The sequence below is a fragment of the Papaver somniferum genome, chromosome 10 (assembly GCF_003573695.1).
Source record: "Papaver somniferum cultivar HN1 chromosome 10, ASM357369v1, whole genome shotgun sequence".
Classification (NCBI taxonomy): Eukaryota; Viridiplantae; Streptophyta; class Magnoliopsida; order Ranunculales; family Papaveraceae; genus Papaver; species Papaver somniferum.
In genome coordinates, this window is record NC_039367.1 from 112585265 (window position 1) to 112606019 (window position 20755).

A 20755-nucleotide genomic window follows, 5' to 3' on the forward strand; every position below is an offset into this window, starting at 1 on the left:
CTCATTAAGATCCGGAGGCTTCCATAACACTTCAATAGGCTGCTGGTGTCTAACACTTCTATGAACCACACGGAAGTAATCCAACAGCACCATATCTTCCACACTGTTGCGCATAAACCCTTTAAGACGGACTGAATATTCTTGTATTAGCTTCAGCACTCTTTTAGAAAAAAGACTCCAGCTCGATTTCTGTTTCTCAAAGATGCATTTTTTGCGCATAGCCCAAAGTTCTGACCTGATTACTAAATTCGCCACCAGCCACAAGTCACGGACAATTGCCCATCTTCCCTTCGCTGCCTTGAAAGAAGCCACAATGTTGAAAATTGCTGACATACCAAAGATACCAGAAATCCAAGACCACGCACGAGCTGCAAAAGAACAATGAAAAAGAATATGTTCTAGAGATTCTTCCTCAGTTTCACACAGAACACACTTGTTAGCCAAATTAATTTTGAACCTAGATTGAATGATATCCAAAGTGGCACAAGCACCACGAATAAATTTCTAGTTTTGAGCCGCAAGTTTAGGGTGAATTTCCTTCCTCCACAGCATAGACGCTTCATTGAATCTACCATGTTTCTGACGAATAAGTTCCTTGGCAGAACTTACCGAAAAATCACCTGAAAAGTTTGGCATCCAAACTCTCTTATCTTCACCCCCATTTGGCAAAGGAAGATTATGCATATCCACACCAGCCGCGATTAAACAGTTCAAGTGATTTTCAGAGAAAACCCATTGGTTATCCCTATAACAATCACTCACCAAAACCAATCTGTCAAGAGTAAAATCATCTAGTATCTCTGCAAAACATTTTTCTCCATACCAAACATCATAATAGAGAGAAGTAGACCTGCCATCACCAAGAAGAACTTTAGTGTTAGCCTCCACATATTTATAAACCCTTCTAATGCCTGGAAGAATGGTAGACTTCACCCCATAAGTATTAATGTAGCCTCTTCGACTAAAAAATTTAGCCTTAAGATAACCTGCCCAATTCTTCTTAGAAGTACTGATTTTCCACCATAACTTCATCAACATTGCAAAATTCATAGTAGCCATACGAGATAAACCCAAACCCCCCTCCTCAAAAGGGAAACAGATTTTATCATACGCCACCACAACAGCACGACTACCATTAGAGTCACCAGACCAAATAAAATTCCTAATTGCACGCTCACATTACAGAATGAACTTGCTAGGCCACTTATAAATAGCCATATTATGAATGGAATAACTCGAAATAACAGATTTAACAAGCACAATGCGGTCATGAAAAGATAAAAGAAAAACCTTCCAACCAGCAAGCTGGGTTTTAATCTTCTCAACCACATTTGCAATATGATGATACCTAACAGCACCAGGCATTATTTGAACACCCAAATAACGATCAGGGAAAGAAGCAACACTCATACCCAAATAATCAACAAGATAATTACGTCTACTCAACGAACCACCACCATAATAAATTTTACTCTTTTGGCGACAAACAGACTGACCCGAAGCACGCTGATACTTACCCAACAGATCCACCAGATTATTAATGCTTCGCAAATTTCCTTTACAGAAAATCATAATATCATCAGCAAAAAAGAGATGAGTAGGAGAAATACCACCTCTAGTTACCATGTAAGACATCTTCTTCTCTGCAAAAATCTTTGTGATATTTCTGCTAAGGACATCTTCCATCAAAACAAAGATCAAGGGATAAAGAGGATCTCCCTGACGTAAACCTCTATTTATCTTGAAAAAACCCTCCGGACTGCCATTCAAGAGAATAGAGATTCTAGCAGAATTGAAGATATGAGAAATCCAAGTGCACCATTGCTCCGAGAAACCATACCTACGAAAAACCTCCAAGACAAAAGACCAACTGACTGTGTCAAAAGCTTGTGAGATATCAAGCTTAAGGCCTAAATTACCATCCTTACGATTGATATGAAGCTCATTAATCAACTCAGAAGCAAGACTAATGTTTTCATGGATGTTACGCCCTTTCATGAAAGCCACCTGTTCTTCAGAAAAATTTTATCTAAAACGCTCCCCAATCTAGTAGCTAAGATCTTAGTAAAGATTTTGAAGAAAAAATTACTGAGACCAATAGGACGAAAATTACGAAGAGAATTAACACCTCTTACCTTGGGAATCAAAACAATTAGACTAGAATTTACCCCATTTGGGATATGACCAGAATTCCAACAATATATAACGGCTCTTAATAAATCATCTTGAATAATATCCCAGCAGTGTCTATAGAAACATCCAGAAAACCCATCCGGCCCTGGAGCACTGTCTGCCCCTAGATCAAAAACTGCTTGTTTAATCTCCTCAGAAGATGGAATTTTGTCCATGGCTAAACTTTCCTCCTCCGAGATGCTAATATGACCATAATCAAATAAGATAGGATCAATCTCCAACTCCGGCCCATTAAACTTGTCCTCATAATAATGCACAACATGATTTCTAAGCAGCTCATAATCAGAAATAGTATTGCCTGCACTGTCAACAAGTTCAGATATAGTGTTAGAACTTCTACGAATTCTAATGCTATTATGAAAGAAATTAGTGTTACTTGAACCCTCCACAAGCCACTTATTTCTAGATTTCTGCTTAAGCATAGTATTCAACTGAGCACGAGTATCATTAAGTTTAGCCATAGCATCCTTCATAATATTTAGCTTAGTAATGTCATCCGGTTTATCATCAGAAAGAAGAGCAGCTGCCTCAAACCTCAACTGATCCTGCTTTAACCTAGAATGCACATTACCAAAAACACGAATATTCCATTCCTTGATAATTCCTTTTAGTCTCTTTAATTTTTTACTGAAAATAAAATCAAAAGACCCAGAAATAGGCATATTCCAACTATCTCTAACCATACGAAGGAAATCAGAATGTAAGAACCACATCTTTTGAACTCGAAAAGGAGCTCTTTTGGGTCTTGGAACAGCAAAAGGATAACCCAAAAGAGTAGAATGGTCAGAAACTTCCCTAGGAAGATCTTTACACCGCCAATTCTCAAATTTTTCAAGCCAAGCCGCATTAATAATAGCACGATCAAGTTTACTAACAATTCTAGTCATACCTGATTGTCTATTCGTCCAAGTGAACTTACTTCCCAAAGCATCAGCTTCAAAAAGACTGTTGTCATCCAACCAATCTGAAAACTCATTAATAGCTGAGCTTCTAGGTTCAAGACCACCCTTCTTCTCATCCAAACGAAGAATACAGTTAAAATCCCCAATGACTAACCAAGGAATACCACCACCAGAACTAACAAGTTGCTGCCAAAGACTCCTCCTAGTAACCTGAATATAGCTAGCATGGACAAAACAAACATGAACACCATCCACCTCAACCGTTATTGCCTGCTTACTGACATTAACAATTGAAAGATTAAGAGTATTTGAATAACAAACCCAAATATTAGCAATACTAGAAGAAGATGCATTATTAATAACATGAGAAGAATAACCTTCTCTAAGCAAACCATATCTGAACCCAGTATAACAGGGAACTTTTGGTTCAGCAATACCAAAAATATCAGGTTTAAAATCTCTAATCAACTCCTTTAGTTTATCTTGAGCTACATCACGTGCAACTCCATTGATATTCCAAAACAACACCCGCATTTAAACAATAGGATTTTGATTATTGGTTAGTTGTACTTCAGAAGTACTTGAGGAGGATTTTAATCTTGGAGAAGAACCTTTTCTTGCTCGAACTCCTAGCTCTGATTCCTCATCCAAATCGGTTAAAACATCAACATCCCTCAAAGTGTCTAGTCTAGCCTGAAAAGCCAAAAGCTGTTGATGCTTAGCCTTACGTGCAACTTCATCAATATGCCCAAGCTCATATACACTTGCCGTTTCACCCACAAGAGTACTATCCAAGATACTAAACTTGTTTGAAGAGACGTATTCAGAACTCTCCTCCACAGCTGCACAAACAAGAGTATAAATAGCTTCCGAAACAGGAATCCTACCCGGATTAGGAAGTCTAGTTCTAGACAATTCAACATTCCCACCAGGATTAGTATTTAAGGCAACAGTACTCAGCGACTTTGCCCTACTAACTAAAACTGAATGCGCAGCAACAGCCTTCTCCGCCATAGTTGCAGCAGTGCGCATTGCAGCTTCGGACCTGATCAGATCTTCCTGAAGCTGTTGTTCATAATCAGCAGTACCAATCCTCACCACATCAACCTGCATACGAGTATCTGTAGCAACTTTCTTATTCTTCTTACCATTCTTCTTATGACTTATAGTCTGCCATGTATCATTATTCTCCCCTTGATGAATAACCAGAGTTTGAGGTTGCTGAGCCTGATGCAAAGCATTCTGCTGTGTTGCTTGATTTGCTGAAGAATTTCCCATCTCTAAAGTTCTATCTAACTGTAGAGAAGAAAAACCACCCAGCTGCTGCGATGAGGAACCAGCATTTTTTCGAACGTCTGTACGTGCATGAGCTGCCTGTAATGCATTAACTGCATGCTTCTTCCTACATTCTTTATCTAAGTGCCCAACAATCTTGCACTTGGAGCAAAACTTAGGTTGTTTTAGCAGTTCAATAGGTTGCAGAAAGTGTCGACCGTCAACTTCAACATAAACTGAATCAGTATCATGTTTAGCAAAATCTATATCAATCAAAACAGATGCATAATGACCATATTCATGATTTAGGGTTCTCTTATCTACCACAATGGGTGTTCCAAGAGATTTCCCTAAAGCTAAAAGCGTTTTTTCTACCCACATCTCCACGGGAAGGCTAGGAAACTTCACCCAAACCGTTGAATGAGAAGTACATTGCTTGTCTGCGTCAAACCCTGAATACCATTCAATCAAACAAAGAGGCTGATCATTAACAATCCATGGATTTTTGTTGCCCTCCTTGAAAACTTTGTCTTTGTCATCTTGAGTTAATAGTTTTATAATGAAGAAACCACGGTTCATAGGGATAAACTGAACCCCAGCTTCTCCCAAACCCCATTTCTGTTCCAGATTTTTTTTAACATCAATGAGCTTCACACCTTTGAGATCTAATCTTCCAATAAGGCTAAATCTCCATATTTGACAGCCTTCTTCATAATAGTCTTGAGGAATAACAACAACCGGTTTTCCATCTCTGGTAGTAGGGTTTGGTAAAGAGCCTAAATCAACAGTCGTTGAAACTTGTTTTTTGTTATGTTTTCCCATCACCAATTCAGCAAACGTAAACTTAGGATGATTAGAAACACCCACAGATTTTTCTCCCATCGTAATCACCAAGGATGGTTATAGTATTGAGCGCCAGAAATTTTTGAAAGTTTGTAAACCCTAAACCCTAAGGAAAATCGCCTCAGAGCCAAGAGAGAGAAAAAAAGTAAAGCTTCACTTTTTTGTTCAAACGAATACAAAAAAGTATAAAAAAAGTCAGTGCGTCTGCCGGGAGCCGAAAATATATATATCATGGCTTCACCATGTTTGAACTGGAGACCTTTAGTGTGTTAGACTAACGTGATAACCAACTACACCACGAAACCTTACCTCAGTCAGGCTTGGGCTGACTAGCAGAGCAAGTGCAAGTATTAATAGCATCGCAAAAAAGCGTGACTCGTCATTAATATGTTTGCTCGCGGTAATTGTAGCCTCTCGGGGGAATCGATGACTGCATATTTGATGCACTGCTAGTACTAGTACATCTGAGAATGATTAATTGGCTAGTTGTAAATAGCCCCAGGGCTATGGGACAGAGGATTATCCCGGATCTACACCGAGGTATTGACGGCGATTCTCAAATATCGCAGATCAGAATGTGATACGATGGGATAGAATGCAATAGTGAGAAAGAAAGGGAACGACTTACCTACTCCTAACGGTCAACGCGAGCCCTTTCATTTCATTCTGAATGAAACAATTCAGAATGAATAAAATCTCCCCAAGTAGGATTCGAACCTACGACCAATCAGTTAACAGCCGACCGCTCTACCACTGAGCTACTGAGGAACAACGGGAAATTCGAGCTCATAGAGTTCAATTCCCATTCTCAACCCATGACCAATGTGAGCCCGAAGCTTCCTTCGTAACTCCCGGAACTTCTTCATAGTGGCTTCGTTCCATGCCTCATTTCATAGGGAACCTCAAAGTGTCTCTATTTCATTATATTTCATCCATATCCCAATTCCATCCATATCTCAATTCCATTCATTTGATATCCCTTTGGTGTCATTGACATAAGAGATGTCGTTTCTAGTCTATCTGTTTCTATTTCTATATATGGAAAGTTAAGAAATCATCATATAATAATCGAGAAATTGCAATAGAAAAGAAAAAAAGGGGTTTGTGATGATTTTGAAATCTTTTCTACTATGTATTCTATTATCCTTATGCATGAAGATAATAAATTCGGTCGTTGTGGTCGGACTCTATTATGGGTTTCTGGCCACATTCTCCATAGGGCCCTCTTATCTCTTCCTTCTCCGAGCTCGGGTTATGGAATAAGGAACCGGGAAGGAGGTATCAGCAACAACGGGTTTTATTGCGGGACAGCTCATGATGTTCATGTCGATCTATTATGCGCCTCTCCATCTAGCATTGGGTAGAACTCATACAATAACTGTCCTAGTTCTACCGTATCTTTTGTTTCATTTCTTCTGGAACAACCACAAAAACGTTTTTGATTATGGATCTACTACCAGAAACTCAATGCGTAATCTCAGCATTTAATGTGTATTCCTGAATAATGTCATTTTTCAATTATTCAACCATTTCATTTTACCGAGTTCAACATTAGCCAGATTAGTCAAAATTTATATGTTTCGATGCAACAACAAGATGTTATTTGTAACAAGTAGTTTTGTTGGTTGGTTAATTGGTCACATTTTATTCATGAAATGGGTTGGATTGGTATTATTCTGCATACGGAAAAATAATTATATTAGATCGAATAAGTACCTTGTGTCAGAATTGAGAAATTTTGTGGCTCAAATCTTTAGTATTCTCTTATTTATCATCTGTGTCTACTATTTAGGCAGAATGCCGTCACCTATTGTTACTAAGAAACTAAAAGAAGAAACTGCTGAAACGGAAGAAAGGGGGGAAAGTGAGGGAGAAACAGATTTAGAAATCGAAACAATTTCCGAAACTAAGGGGACTAAACAGGAAGAAGGATCCATCGAAGAAGACCCTTCCCCTTCCCTTTGTTCGGAAGAAAATTCGAAGTTAGAAATACTTAAACTTAAAGAAGATAAAGACCTCCTCTGGTTTCAAAAACCTCTTGTTACTCTTCTTTTCGACTATAAACGATGGAATCGTCCAGTGCGATATATCAAAAATGATCAATTTGAAGATGATGTCTGAGACGAAATGTCAGACTTTTTTTTTACATGTGAAAGTGATGGAAAAGAAAGAATCTCTTTTACATATCCACCTAGTTTGTCAATTTTTTTGGAAATGACAAAAGGAAAGATACTTTTGTCCACAATTGAAAAACCATCTTCTGAAGAATTGTATAATAATTGGGTTTATACCAACGAAAAAAAAAAACATAAACATAACATTTTTCAATAGAATTGATGCTCTAGAAGGGGGTCTCTGAAACTGGATGCACTTGAAAAAAGGATTAGATTATGCAATGATGAGACTGAACAAGACTGCCTGCCTGAAGGGTATGATCCTTTTTTGAACGGAACCCGCCGCGGAAGCGAAAAAAAAGTATTTAAACTCAAGTTTGAATATGAATGAGGCTTTCTCAGAAGAAGGTTGGATTTGGATAAATAAATTTCATAATATACTTCCCACAAACTACCAAGAATTTGAAGAAAAAAAGGAAAAATTTGAGAGAAAATACTTCCTTCCAGAAGAAGGAAAACTTAATTCAGAAAATAGCACGAAATATTTATTTGATGCGGTTACACCCGATAGACATCATCAAAGAATTATAAAGGAATCCATTGGAATAAAAGAAATACGTAAAGAAGTTCCTCAATGGTCATACAAGTTGATTACCAGTTTGGATCAACAAGATGGAACAATTTTAGAAGAAACGGCTGAGGATCATGAAATTAGGTCAAGAAAGGCCAACCATGTAGTCATTTTTACAGATACCGAACGTACAAATTGTACAACAAATACTAATGATGAAGTAGAAGAAGTGTTTGTCCTACGTTATGCACAAGAGTTAGATTTTCTTCGAGATATAATCAAAGGATCTATGCGCGCTCAAAGACGTAAAACAGGTATTTGGGAACCGTTTCAAACAAATATCCACCCCCCCTTTTTTTTGACAGAATCTACAAAAAGTTTTTTTTTTCTGCTGATACCTCCCGAATTTGGAATCTTCTTTTTAAGAATTGGATGATAAAAAGTACGGAATTAAAAAATTCCAGTTTTGAGGAAGAGTCAAAAGAAAAGGATAAAAAAAGGAAGAAGAAAGGGGAGGAAAATGACCTGCTAGCAGTAGCGGAAATCTGGGATACTGTTCTATTTGGTCAATCAATAAGGGGTTGCTTGTTAATAGCCCACTCGATTTTTAGAAAATATATTGGATTGCCTTCATTGATAATAGCTAAAAACATCAGACGTATCTTATTATTTCAACCCCCAGAGTGGAATGAGGATTGGAGAGAGTGGGGTAGAGAAATGCATGTTAAATGCACCTATAATGGTGTTCAATTATCCGAAATGGAATTTCCAAAAAATTGGTTAACATAGGGTATTCAGATAAAGATCCTATGTCCTTTCTATCCGAAACCTTGGAACAGTTCTAAGAAACGATCTCATCATAAAAATCCAAGGGGAATAAAGGAAAATTCTTGCTTTTTGACAGTCTGGGGGATGGAAACTGAATTTCCTTTTCGTTCTCCTCGAAGACAACCTTATTTTTTAAAAGACTTAGAAAAAAGAATAACAAAAAAAACACAAAGTTTTCTAGGTCTAAGAGTTTTAAAAGAAAAAACAAAAGGGTTTCTAAAGGACTCAAAAGAAAAAGAAAGCTGGACTCATAAAAAGGATTTTTTTCAAAAAAAAATAATAAAAGAGCTTGGCAAAGTAAATCCAATTCTATTAGTTGGATTGAGAAAAGTATATGAATCGAGTGAAAATAAAAAAATTTCTCTCAAAGAAAATCAAATAGTTCATTAATCGTCCAGTCAAATTAGATCAATGTCTTGGACAAATTATTCACTAACAGAAAAAAAAAAACAGAAGATCTGGTTGATAGGACAAGTAAATTAAGAATCAAATTGAAAAAATAATAATGACAAGAAAAAAACGTTTCTAATTCCAGATAGAAATACTAATCCTAACGATACAAGTTCTAACGATAAAAGATTAGAAGCGCCAAAAAGCTTTTTCCGGATATTCCAAAGAAGAAGTGCTAGATTAATACGTAAACGACACTCTTTTTTAATTTTTTGATTGAAAAGATATATATGGACACCCTTCTATATCTCATTAATATTCCCAGGATCAATGCACAATTTTCCCTAGACTTAAAAAAAAGGAGAGATTGATAAAAAAAAATTTACAATGATGAAGTAAAGAAAGAAGAAGTTGAAGAAAAAAAAGAATTCATGTCATTTCGACTAAAAAGAGGGCACTTTCTAATATTAGCAATAAGAATTTACATCATTTTTGTGCCCCAGTTGACTTGTCACAGGCATATGTATTTTACAAATTATCACAAACCCAAATGATTAACAAATATCACATGAGATCTGTACTTCAATATAATGGAACGTCTTTTTTTCTTAAAGATAGAATAAAGAAATTTTTTGGAACACAAGGAATACTTTATTCTGAATCAAGACATTAAAAACTTAGCAATTTTGAAACGAATGGGTTGAAAAATTGGTTAAACAGTCATTATAAATATCAATATAATTTATCTAAGATGACATCGTCTCAATTAGCTCTACAAAAACAACGAAATTGAGTCAATCAAAGTCATACGATTTCAAACAAGGCATCAACAAAATTGGATTCATATGAACAAAAAAATGTATTTCATTATAAGAAGCAAAATGCTTATGTAATGGATTCATTATCGAGTAAAACAAAAAATTTTAAAAAACAGTATGGATATGATCTTTTATCACAGAAATATATCAATTATAGAGAAGGTAAGGATTCATATATTTCTCTATCACCATTACAAGTAAAGGGAAGCCGAAAAATTCCCTATAACTAAAACACAAATAAACCCCCAATTTTGTATATGCCGGAAGGCATATATATGAGGCATTATCTAGGAGAAGATTATATTGTTGATACGAATAAAAATCCGGATAGAAAATATTTTGATTGGAGAATCGTTTCTTTTTGTCTTAGAAAGAAGATCGATATTGAGGCTTGGGCTAATATGGATACTGAGACCCGCATGGATAAAAATACTAAAACAGGAATTAACTATTATTCAATCATTAATCAAATTGATACGAAGGATCTTTCGTATCTTGCGATTGATAAACAAATAAAATCATCCAGTGGAAAAAACTTTTTTTTTGATTGGATTGGAATGACTGAAGAAACACTAAACCACCCCATATAAAATCTGCACCTTTGGTTCTTCCCAGAATTGGTGGGGCTATATGATACATATAGGATTAAACCGTGGATTATACCAACAAAATCACTTCTTTTCCATTTTAATGGAAATAAAACCACCAGTGAAAATAAAAAGCTAAAAAAAAAATCTTGAATTAGAAAATCAAAATCAAGAAGAAAAAGAAGAATCAGACCAAGAAGATATTGGATCAGATCTATCAAACCAAGAAAAAGAAGTTAACGAGGATGACAATGACTCATACATGAAAAAGAGTAGAAATCAAAATAAATGGAAGAGTACCTCAGAAGCGGAACTAGATTTTTTCCTGAAAAGATATTTTCTTTTTCAACTGAGATGGCATAGTTCTTTGGATCAAAGAATAATTAATAGTATCCAGATATATTGTCTCCTGATTAGACTGAACAATCCAAAGCAAATTGCGATATCCTCTATTAAAAGAGGAGAAATGCGTCTGGATACATTGTTGATTCAATAAGATCTAAATCTTACAGAATTGATAAAGAAAGGAGTATTGATTATTGAACCTGTTCGCCTATCTATACAAGGAGATGGACTTTTTATTATGTATATAACCATAGTTATTTCACTGGTCCATAAGAGTAATCACCAAACTAATAGAAAAAACCAACAAAAAGAAAACGGTTATAATAATTCTTTTGATGAATCCATTAAAAGACATAGACATGAAAGGGTGCTTGAAACGAGAGATGAAAAAAATTATGCTTTTGTTGTTCCTGAAAATATTTTAGCTCCTAGATGCGTAGAGAATTGAGAATTCAAATTTGTTTAAACTCGAAAAAAAGAAATGTTTTGGATAGAAAGAAAACATTTTACAATAAGAACAACATAAAGAACTACAGGACTTTTTTGGAGGAGAGCAAGCATCTTGATAAAGATCCAAAGAATTTAGATAGAGATAGAAATAAATTAATGAAATGGAAATTTTTTCTTTGGCCAAATTATCGATTAGAGGATTTAGCTTGTATGAATCGTTATTGGTTTGATACCAGTAATGGAAGTCGTTTCAGTATGTCAAGGATATATATGTATCCACGATTTACCATCAATTATTGATAAATCTCCTTCCTATCTATAACGTGCCAGATATGGCATGATATATGAAGGCAAACAAATGTACCCGCACATTTGTCTTATATTTATTTATATTCTGGTTTCCCGTATAGAATACTGATTCAATGACCTAAGAATCTTCTTCGGCTCAATTTTTCCCTTTATTTTTTGGGGGGGTTGAAGAACTCGACCAGCCTTTTGTATCTATATCCGAATGAAATTGCAAATTGGATTGATTCATTAAATTTGAAAGTAAAAGTTAGTATATGAAAAAATAAATTTTTTGTGTATACCAGAACCAGATTTTAAAAACCGATATTATTTTTACTGATCGATAAACTCCATTTTTTTATAAAAGAAAAAAAAGGAGAAGCGCTCTTTTTATGATAAAAAAAAGCATTCATCTCAGTATTTCGCAAGAAGAAAAAGAATAAAACAAGGGGTTTGTTTCCTTTGAATTTCAAGTATTAAGTTTCACCAATAAAATGCGGAGACTCACTTTCCATTTTGAATTTCACAAAAAGGACTTTTTATCTCAGAGAGGTATAGGGAAAACTCTGGTAAAACGACAACGGTTGCTGGTTTATTTGTAAAAAAATAAATAGAATACGTTATAAAGAATTAATTGGTCGGTTGGATATTCGGGAGACAAAGACTAGTTAAGTTAATTTGAAGCTTTAGTTTGAATTATTTGATTTATTAGATATTGAATTTTTATGAACTTTGTTTCGTTTTCAGCCATTCATGGAATAATGAATCGGGGAAAAAATATGACTGTATCAGCTACAAGAAAAGACCTCATGATAGTCCATATGGGTCCTCACCACCCATCGATGCATGGCGTTCTTCGACTCATCATTACTCTAGATAGTGAAGACGTTATTGGCTGTGAACCTAGATTGGGTTATTTACACAGAGGGATGGAAAAAATAGCGGAAAATCGAACAATTATACAATATCTGCCTTATGTAACGCGTTGGGATTATTTAGCTACTATGTTTACCGAGGAAATAACGGTAAATGGACCAGAACAGTTAGGAAATATTCAAGTTCCTAAAGAGCCCGTTATATCAGAGTAATTATGTTGGAACTGAGTTGTATAGCCTCTCATTTATTATGGCTTGGCCCTTTTATGGCGGATATAGGTGCGCAGACTCCTTTCTTCTATATTTTCAGAGAGAGAGAGAATTGATATATGATCTATTCGAAGCTGCCACAGGTATGCGAATGATGTATAATTATTTTCGTATCGGAGGAGTAGCTGCTGATCTACCTCATGGCTGGATAGATAAATGCTTAGATTTCTGCGATTATTTTTTAACCGGGGTTGTTGAATATCAAAAGCTTATTGCGCGAAATCCTATTTATTTATAACGCATTGAGGGGGTAGGCGTTGTTGGTGGAGAGGAGGCAATAAATTGGGGTTTATCAGGGCCAATGCTACGAGCTTCCGCAATACAATGGGATCTTCGGAAAGTCGATCATTATGAGTATTACGACGAGTTTGAATGGGAAGTACAATGGCAAAAAAGAAGGGGATTCATTAGCCCGTTACTTAGTCCGAATCGGTGAAATGACAGAATCCATAAAAATTATTCAACAAGCTTTGGAAGGAATTCTGAGAGGTCCCTATGAAAATTTAGAAGCCCGACGCTTTGATAAAGCAAGGGATTCTGACTGGAATGATTTTGACTATAGATTTATCAGTAAAAAACATCTCCCACTTTTGAATTGTCAAAACAAGAACTTTATGTGAGAGTAGAAGCCCCAAAGGGGGAATTGGGGATTTTTCTGATAGGGGATCATAGTGCTTTTCCTTGGAGATGGAAAATTCGTCCTCCGGGTGTTATCAATTTCCAAATTCTTCCTCAGTTAGTTAAAAGAATGAAATTGGCGCATATTATGACGATACTAGGTAGTATAGATATCATTATGGGAGAAGTTGATCGTTAATATGATAATTGATACGACAGAATTACAGGCTATCAAATTTTTTTTCAGATTGGAATCCTTAAAGGGGGTCTATGGTATTATATGGTTGCTTGTCCCTATTTTTACTCATGTATTGGGAATCACGATAGGAATACTAGTTATTGTGTGGTTAGAAAGAAAAATATCTGCGGGGGTACAACAACGTATTGGATCCGAATACGCGGGTCCTTTTGGGAATTCTTCAAGCTCTAGCAGATTGGACAAAATTACTTTTTAAAGAGGATCTTCTCCCATATAGAGGGGATATTCTTTTATTCAGTCTCGGACCCTCTATAACAGTCATATCCATTTTACTAAGTTATTCAGTAATTCCTTTTGGATATCGTCTTGTTTTAGCTGATCTCAGTATATGTGTTTTTTTTTATGGATTTATATTTCAAGTATTGCTCCTATTGGACTTCTTATGTCAGGATATGGGTCAAATAATAAATATTCTTTTTTGGGTGGTCTACGAGCTGCTGCTCAATCGATTAGTTATGAAATACCATGAACTCCATGCGTGTTATCAATATCTCTACGTGCGATTCGTTGGGGCATGAACCTAATTTTTTCTAGGAAAGAAGTTGAATGGATTGAATAGAGATCCTCGTTTTTTTATTCGTCATTCGGGATGATGACCTAAACTAGATAGTTATATGAGTGAAACAAAACAGCTTCTAAATTAGCAGTAAAAAGGTTGAGACTCATTCCCTATGTACAAGAGTTAAGCAAAAAAAAAAGAAATTACCCCAAGGTTGGTTGATTAGTCATCACGGTTTGAAGCGGGTAGAAAATATCAACTGGCTAGAGTTTTGTTTTAACTATTCTATTATATTGTATGTATTACCATACCGGGGATCAACCAAAAATGAGTGGACGGTTAGGAAAACCAAAATACACAAAGGATTAGTAACGGAGATAATGTAAGTTACCAAAAAAGGTATTTCTGCATAAACGGAATCATAATGGGGCTTCAAGTTGGTAGAAACGATAAAGTAGTACTTCCCCACGATCCCGATCCCGAGTATGGTCATATCCACAGGTGAAATAAATAATTATCAGGAACGAAGTAATCCTTTTTTTTTAGCCCACTTTTACTTTTCTTAGAAAGAAGAATAGGAACGAAATAAATTGGTTGAAATACCTACTTAGACAACGAGTATTTTATTCAAGGATTAAGTTATTACTGAATAAAGACAAACTTAAATTAAAAAGGATAAGATCAATTCGGAAGCACCCTTTTTTCTATTATAGCAGACGGAATTGCATTGGTTTAATTTTTGACTCCTCGATACATCTTGATTCTATCTAACACATATCGAGATAATACCAAACCAGTCCTTAGATTTAGTTAAGGCCATCGAGGAGCCGTATGAGGCTGAAGTCTCATGTACAGTTCTGAAATAGCGATGGAAGCAGTGATGTTATCAACTACTATAATTATCTAACGGTTCAAGTACAGTTGATATAGTTGAGGCGCAGTCAAAATATGGTTTTTGGGGGTGGAATCTGAGGCGTCAACCTATAGGTTTTGCAGTTTTTGTAATTTCTTCCCTAGCAGAATGTGAGAGGTTACCCTTTGATTTACCAGAAGTCGAAGAAGAATTAGTAGCAGGTTATCAAACCGAATATTCAGGTATGAAATTTGGTGTATTTTATGTTACTTCCTATCTAAATCTACTAGTTTCTTCATTATTTGTAACAGTTCTTTATTTAGGGGGTTGGAATCTTTCTCTTTCGTACATATTTCTTCCTCATTTCGAAATTTCTGAAGTGGGTGGAGTTTTTGGAATGACAATTGGTTTTGTTATTACATTAGCCAAAGCTTATTTGTTCCTGTTCATTCCTATTACAACAAGATAGACTTTACATAGGATGAGAATGGATCAACTATTAAATCTTGGGTGGAAGTTTGTTTTACCTATTTCTTTAGGAAATCTATTATTGACAACTTCTTTCCAACTCTTTTCACTCTAAGGGCATAAAATATTTTATTCTCGATTTAGAACTTCTCTCAAACAAGAGAAAGAAACTTAAAATTATTCATAGATATTCACGATATGCTCCCTATGGTAACTGGGTTCATTAATTATGGTCAACAAACAGTAAGAGCTGCAAGATATATTGGTCAAAATTTCATGATTACCTTATCCCACAAGAATCGTTTACCCGTAACTATTCAATATCCTTATGAAAAATTGATCACATCAGAGCGTTTCCGCGGTCGAATCCACTTTGAATTTGATAAATGCATTCCTTGTGAAGTATGTGTTCGTGTATGCCCTATAGATCTTCCCGTAGTTGATTGGAAATTGGAAACGGATATTCGAAAAAAGCGATTCCTTCAATTCCATGGTCAGATTTTTCAGGTATAAAATGTAAATTTTTTCTTTTAGTTCAATCTATTACCAATATCTTCCTTAGTTATGTACTTGTTAGATTGGAATCAACCAAATTTGTTAAGGTTGAATTGTTGTTCATATTGAAATTAAAGAAATTCAGATTGAGGAGGGTTTGGTTAATGTTGCTTGAACATGAACTTGTTTTGAGTGCCTATTTATTTTCTATTGGTATTTATGGATTGATTACAAGTGGAAATATGGTTAGAGCACTTATATGTCTTGAGCTTATATTGAATGCAGTTAATATGAATTTTGTAACATTTTCTGACTTATTTGATATTCGTCAATTAAAAGGAGACATTTTTTCCATTTTTGTTATAGCTATTGCAGTCGCTGAAACAGCTATTGGGCCAGCTATTGTTTCGTCCATTTATCGTGACAAAAAATCAATTCGTATAGACCAATCGAATTTATTGAATAAATAATGGTAATTAGATTAATGTGTTAATCATAAAAATAACGAATAAAATATTTATCAATGCAAATTAATATTATATACGACAGAAGAGATTATGTTTGCTAAAGAGTAATAAATCAAAGTATCTTGGCCCTCTCTCATGACCAAATATATAAGTTAATTTTTTAGAAAACTATTTTGGTTAATTATGATTCCGTTTTTTTACTAGATCGAAAATTTATGATGTTCAAAAAGTGGATAGATCCAATGTCACATTCAGTAAAGATTTATGATATATGCATAGGGTGCACTCAATGTGTACGAGCCTGCCCCACAGATGTATTAGAAATGATACCTTGGGACGGATGTAAAGCTAAGCAAATAGCTTCTGATCCAAGAACAGAAGACTGTGTGGGTTGTAAGAGATGTGAATCCGCTTGTCCAACAGATTTCTTGAGTGTCCGAGTTTATTTATGGCATGAGACAACTCGCAGCATGGGTCTAGCTTATTGATACGTTCCAGAAAGCTTAACTTGAATCCATTTTTTTATCTTTACCGACAAAACCCCGTGCTCGAAATAGGCTATTTTCTCGAGTACGAGGATTTCTGGTCAAAGTGTATCTTATCTTGTCTTTACTACGAATTTTTTCCTTGGTTAACAATAATTGTTGTTTTGCCGATATTCGCGGGTTTTTCCATTTTCTTTCTCCCTCATAGAGGAAATAAGGTCATCCGATGGTATATTATATCTATATGCATATTGGAACTACTTCTAACGACCTATGTATTCTGTTATCATTTCCAATTGGACGATCCATTAATTCAATTAGAACAGGATTTAAAATGGATTAATTTTTTTTGATTTTCACTGGAGACTCGGAATCGATGGAATTTCCATAGGACCCATTTTATTGACGGGATTCATCACAACTTTAGCTACTTTAGCGGCCCAGCCAGTTACTCGGGATTCACGACTGTTCCATTTCTTAATGTTAACAATGTACATCGGTCAAATAGGACCTTTTCCTTCTCGAGATATTTTACTTTTTTTTTTATCATGTGGGAGTTAGAATGAATTCCTGTTTACCTACTTTTATCCATGTGTGGGGTGGGGTGGGGGTGGGGGAGAAGCGTTTGTACTCAGCTACAAAGTTTATTTTGTACTCTGCAGGGGGTTCTATTTTTCTCTTAATGGGAGTTCTTTGTATGGGTTTATATGCTTCTAACGAACCAACATTGAATTTCGAAACATTAGCGAATCAATCATATCCTGTGGCATTAGAAATAATATTCTATTTTGGTTTTCTTATTGCTTATGCTGTCAAATCACCGATTATACCTCTACATACATGGTTACCAGATACCTACGGAGAAACACATTACAGTACATGTATGCTTCTAGCCGAAATCTTGTTAAAAATGGGAGCATATGGGTTGGTTCGGATCAATATGGAATTATTACCCCATGCTCATTCCATTTTTTCTCCCTGGTTGATTATTGTAGGCACAGGGCAAATAACCTATGCAGCTTTAACATCTCCTGGGAAACACAATTTAAAAAAGATAATAGCCTAATCTTCCGTATCTCATATGGGTTTTACAATTATAGGAATAGCCTCCGTAACCGATATGGAACTCAACGGGGCCATTTTGCAAATAATTTCTCATGGATTTATTGGTGCGGCGCTTTTTTCTTGGCAGGAACGAGTTATGATAGAATACATCTCGTTTATCTCGACGAAATGGGAGGAATAGCTATCCCAATGCCAAAAATATTTACAATGTTCAGTAGTTTCTTGATGGCTTCTCTTGCATTGCCGGGAATGAGTGGTTTTGTTGCCGAATTGGTAATCTTTTTTGGCATAATTACCAGCCCCAAATATCTTTTAATGCCAAAAATACTCATTACTTTTTTAATGGCAATTGGAATGATATTAACTCCTATTTATTCATTATCTATGTCACGCCAGATGTTTTATGGATACAAGCAATTTAATGCCAAAAATTCTTATTTTTTTGATTCTAGACCAAGAGAACTTTTTGTTTCAATCTGTATCTTTCTGCTAGTAACAGGCATTGGTATTTATCCAGATTTCGTTCTCTCACTATCAGTTGACAAGGTCGAAGCTATTTTATCTAATTACTTTTCTCGATAGTTTGCATGAATAAGACATAAAAGAAAAAGAAGTCTTATTTTTCCTTATCTTAATCTTAAATAAAAAAAGAAGTGAATTGTAATCAGATACATTTGGAGTTTTAGAGAACCGGTTCAATCAAGTAATAATTGAACCAGTTTTCTAAAACTCACACAAACTTTCATTACATATGCTAGTTCTATGTATTAGGTCATGTCTTCGATTAAGATGCTAATGTGAATGAACCATAACTATGTAGGCCTTTTCCTAATAGATTGACCCCAAAATAGCATACCCAAATTATAAGAAATCCCATAGAAACTACAATTGCGGAATTTGTGCCTTGAAAATTTTGGTTGGTTCTAATATGTAAATAAATAGCAAATATAGTCCAAGTAATAAATGCCCAAGTTTCTTTGGGGTACAAACTCCAATATGACCCCCACGCCTCATTAGCCCACACTGCTCCTGAAAGAATACCAACCGTTAAAAAGATAAATCCTAGACTAATAACACGATAACTCCAATGATCCAATTGCTGAATCAATTGATACCTGTGATAATTTCTAAATGAAAGTAAAGAATTATTTAGTATAGCATTGCTTCTTTCATTTACATATTGAATATCATCAAAATCAAATGAAAACGACCAAATTAATGAATGATTGTTTTTACCAAAGACCCCTAGGCTTTTTCAAAATGTAATGACTAGAAGAGATACTGATAATAATGATCCACATAAAAGAGCTGCATAGCTCAATATCATCATACTTACGTGCATCATTAACCACTGAGATTGGAGGGAAGGTACTAATATTGTGGATTGATGCATTTCAGTCAAAAGACCTGAAGTAGCAAATCCTTGGGTAAAAATAGTACTTGGTGCAGTTATTAAGCTTAAATCATTTTTATGATTCCATATTTTAGGAACCATGTGAATAATGGAAAAGCCCCATAAATGGAATATTAATGAATCATATAAATCACTTAAGGGGAAATGTTCCGAATAAATCCAACGAGTAACTAATAATCCTGTTATACAAAAAAAAAGGTAGCTATCATGCCCTTTTCTGAAGAATCATGTAGTCCTATGGTTTTGTGGACTAATAAGGTCATCAAATAAATTGTAATTACAATTGAAACAATTAAAAAAGAGATGTGAGTTAATATATGTTCTAAAGTCGAAAATATCATAAAAAATCCTAAAATAAAAAGGGAGTCCTTTAACACTGGAATGGAAATGCGTAATCCATTTCATTTTCATTATAGGATTTATTGTATCTCTTTTAGAAGATACCGCCACTCGGACTCGAACCGAGATTCTCTAGCACTGCTTCCTAAGAGCAGCGTGTCTACCGATTTCACCATAGCGGCTTGCTCGAAAGCATAATATCCCATCCGCACTCAAACGTCGAGATTGTAAGGAGTCAATTCAATGTAATATTTTTTAGGAAAAATGCAAATCAAATTAAAGTCCCCCTCTCGTTTCTATTTGAACGTTCAATAATCTCTTATAGGATGATTTTCGTCTTAACGATTGACTTTTCGAGAGGTTTCCGTTCTCCAAAAACGGATTAATCGGAACTAGAGAGTTCTGCTCTCAATTCAGGTATAGAAATAAAAAACCCCTTTCTTTATTGATTCTTTTTTGATGATTTCATGGGTCCGAACAAAACGAAAAAAATCTATTGTATCCATAGTCATTAAAAAAAAACCTCAAAAGAAAATTGAAACTTTCTATCAAGTACTATGTTTTTTTGTTTGACCAAAAAAACATAGTACCTTTTTATTTAGGAAATGAAAGGCTTCCTATCCTAAATACGGCAATCGAAAGTGCCACCTCATATTGATCAGTTAAAAATAGAAGTTAATGGGAATCGTTCATCTTATCAATTTAATTAGCAAATTCATCAAGGCATATCGATTTAGATTATTCCCATACTTGTTTATTTGTTTGTTGCACAAAAAAACTTTTTGACTTCCCGGTAGAAAGAGATTTTGCTAAGGAAAAAGCTTTTAGCGCAGCCAAATATCCTTTTCTTTTCCAAATGTTTTTACGAATACGCTTTTTTGATATAGAAGTATGTTTCTTTGGAACGACCATTTTAAAATAAAGAGGTTACTCATTGTTATAGTTGGATGTGAAAGACATGTATTGTTCAAAATGGGTCATTTTTTTCTTTGGCTATATATTTATCCCTAGATCATACTTTCTTGATAATATACAATATGGATG

The 20755-nt window shown here is 35.1% G+C and overlaps 1 protein-coding gene, 1 non-coding gene and 2 pseudogenes across 2 annotated transcripts in view; 2 read left to right on the plus strand and 2 right to left on the minus strand.

Moving 5' to 3' along the window:
• Window positions 1–3629, minus strand: part of LOC113316102 — a 4091-nt gene extending 462 nt beyond the window's left edge. The window contains exons 1-7 of the mRNA XM_026564327.1: window positions 3083–3629; window positions 2136–2983; window positions 1841–2007; window positions 1624–1759; window positions 1349–1506; window positions 573–1162; window positions 1–368 (exon numbers count right to left, since the gene is read on the minus strand). The exon at window positions 1–368 is cut by the window's left edge and continues 462 nt beyond it. Coding sequence (XP_026420112.1) covers window positions 1–368; window positions 573–1162; window positions 1349–1506; window positions 1624–1759; window positions 1841–2007; window positions 2136–2983; window positions 3083–3629 — 2814 coding nt within the window. The remainder of the gene's footprint in view (window positions 369–572; window positions 1163–1348; window positions 1507–1623; window positions 1760–1840; window positions 2008–2135; window positions 2984–3082) is intronic.
• A 2280-nt stretch (window positions 3630–5909) lies between these two features.
• TRNAN-GUU lies at window positions 5910–5981 on the minus strand. Its single transcript has one exon. It is a non-coding gene; the product is annotated as a tRNA-Asn (tRNA).
• A 384-nt stretch (window positions 5982–6365) lies between these two features.
• Window positions 6366–7334, plus strand: LOC113316103 (annotated as a pseudogene).
• A 376-nt stretch (window positions 7335–7710) lies between these two features.
• On the plus strand, window positions 7711–11982 carry LOC113316104 (annotated as a pseudogene).
• Window positions 11983–20755: the final 8773 nt, after the last annotated feature.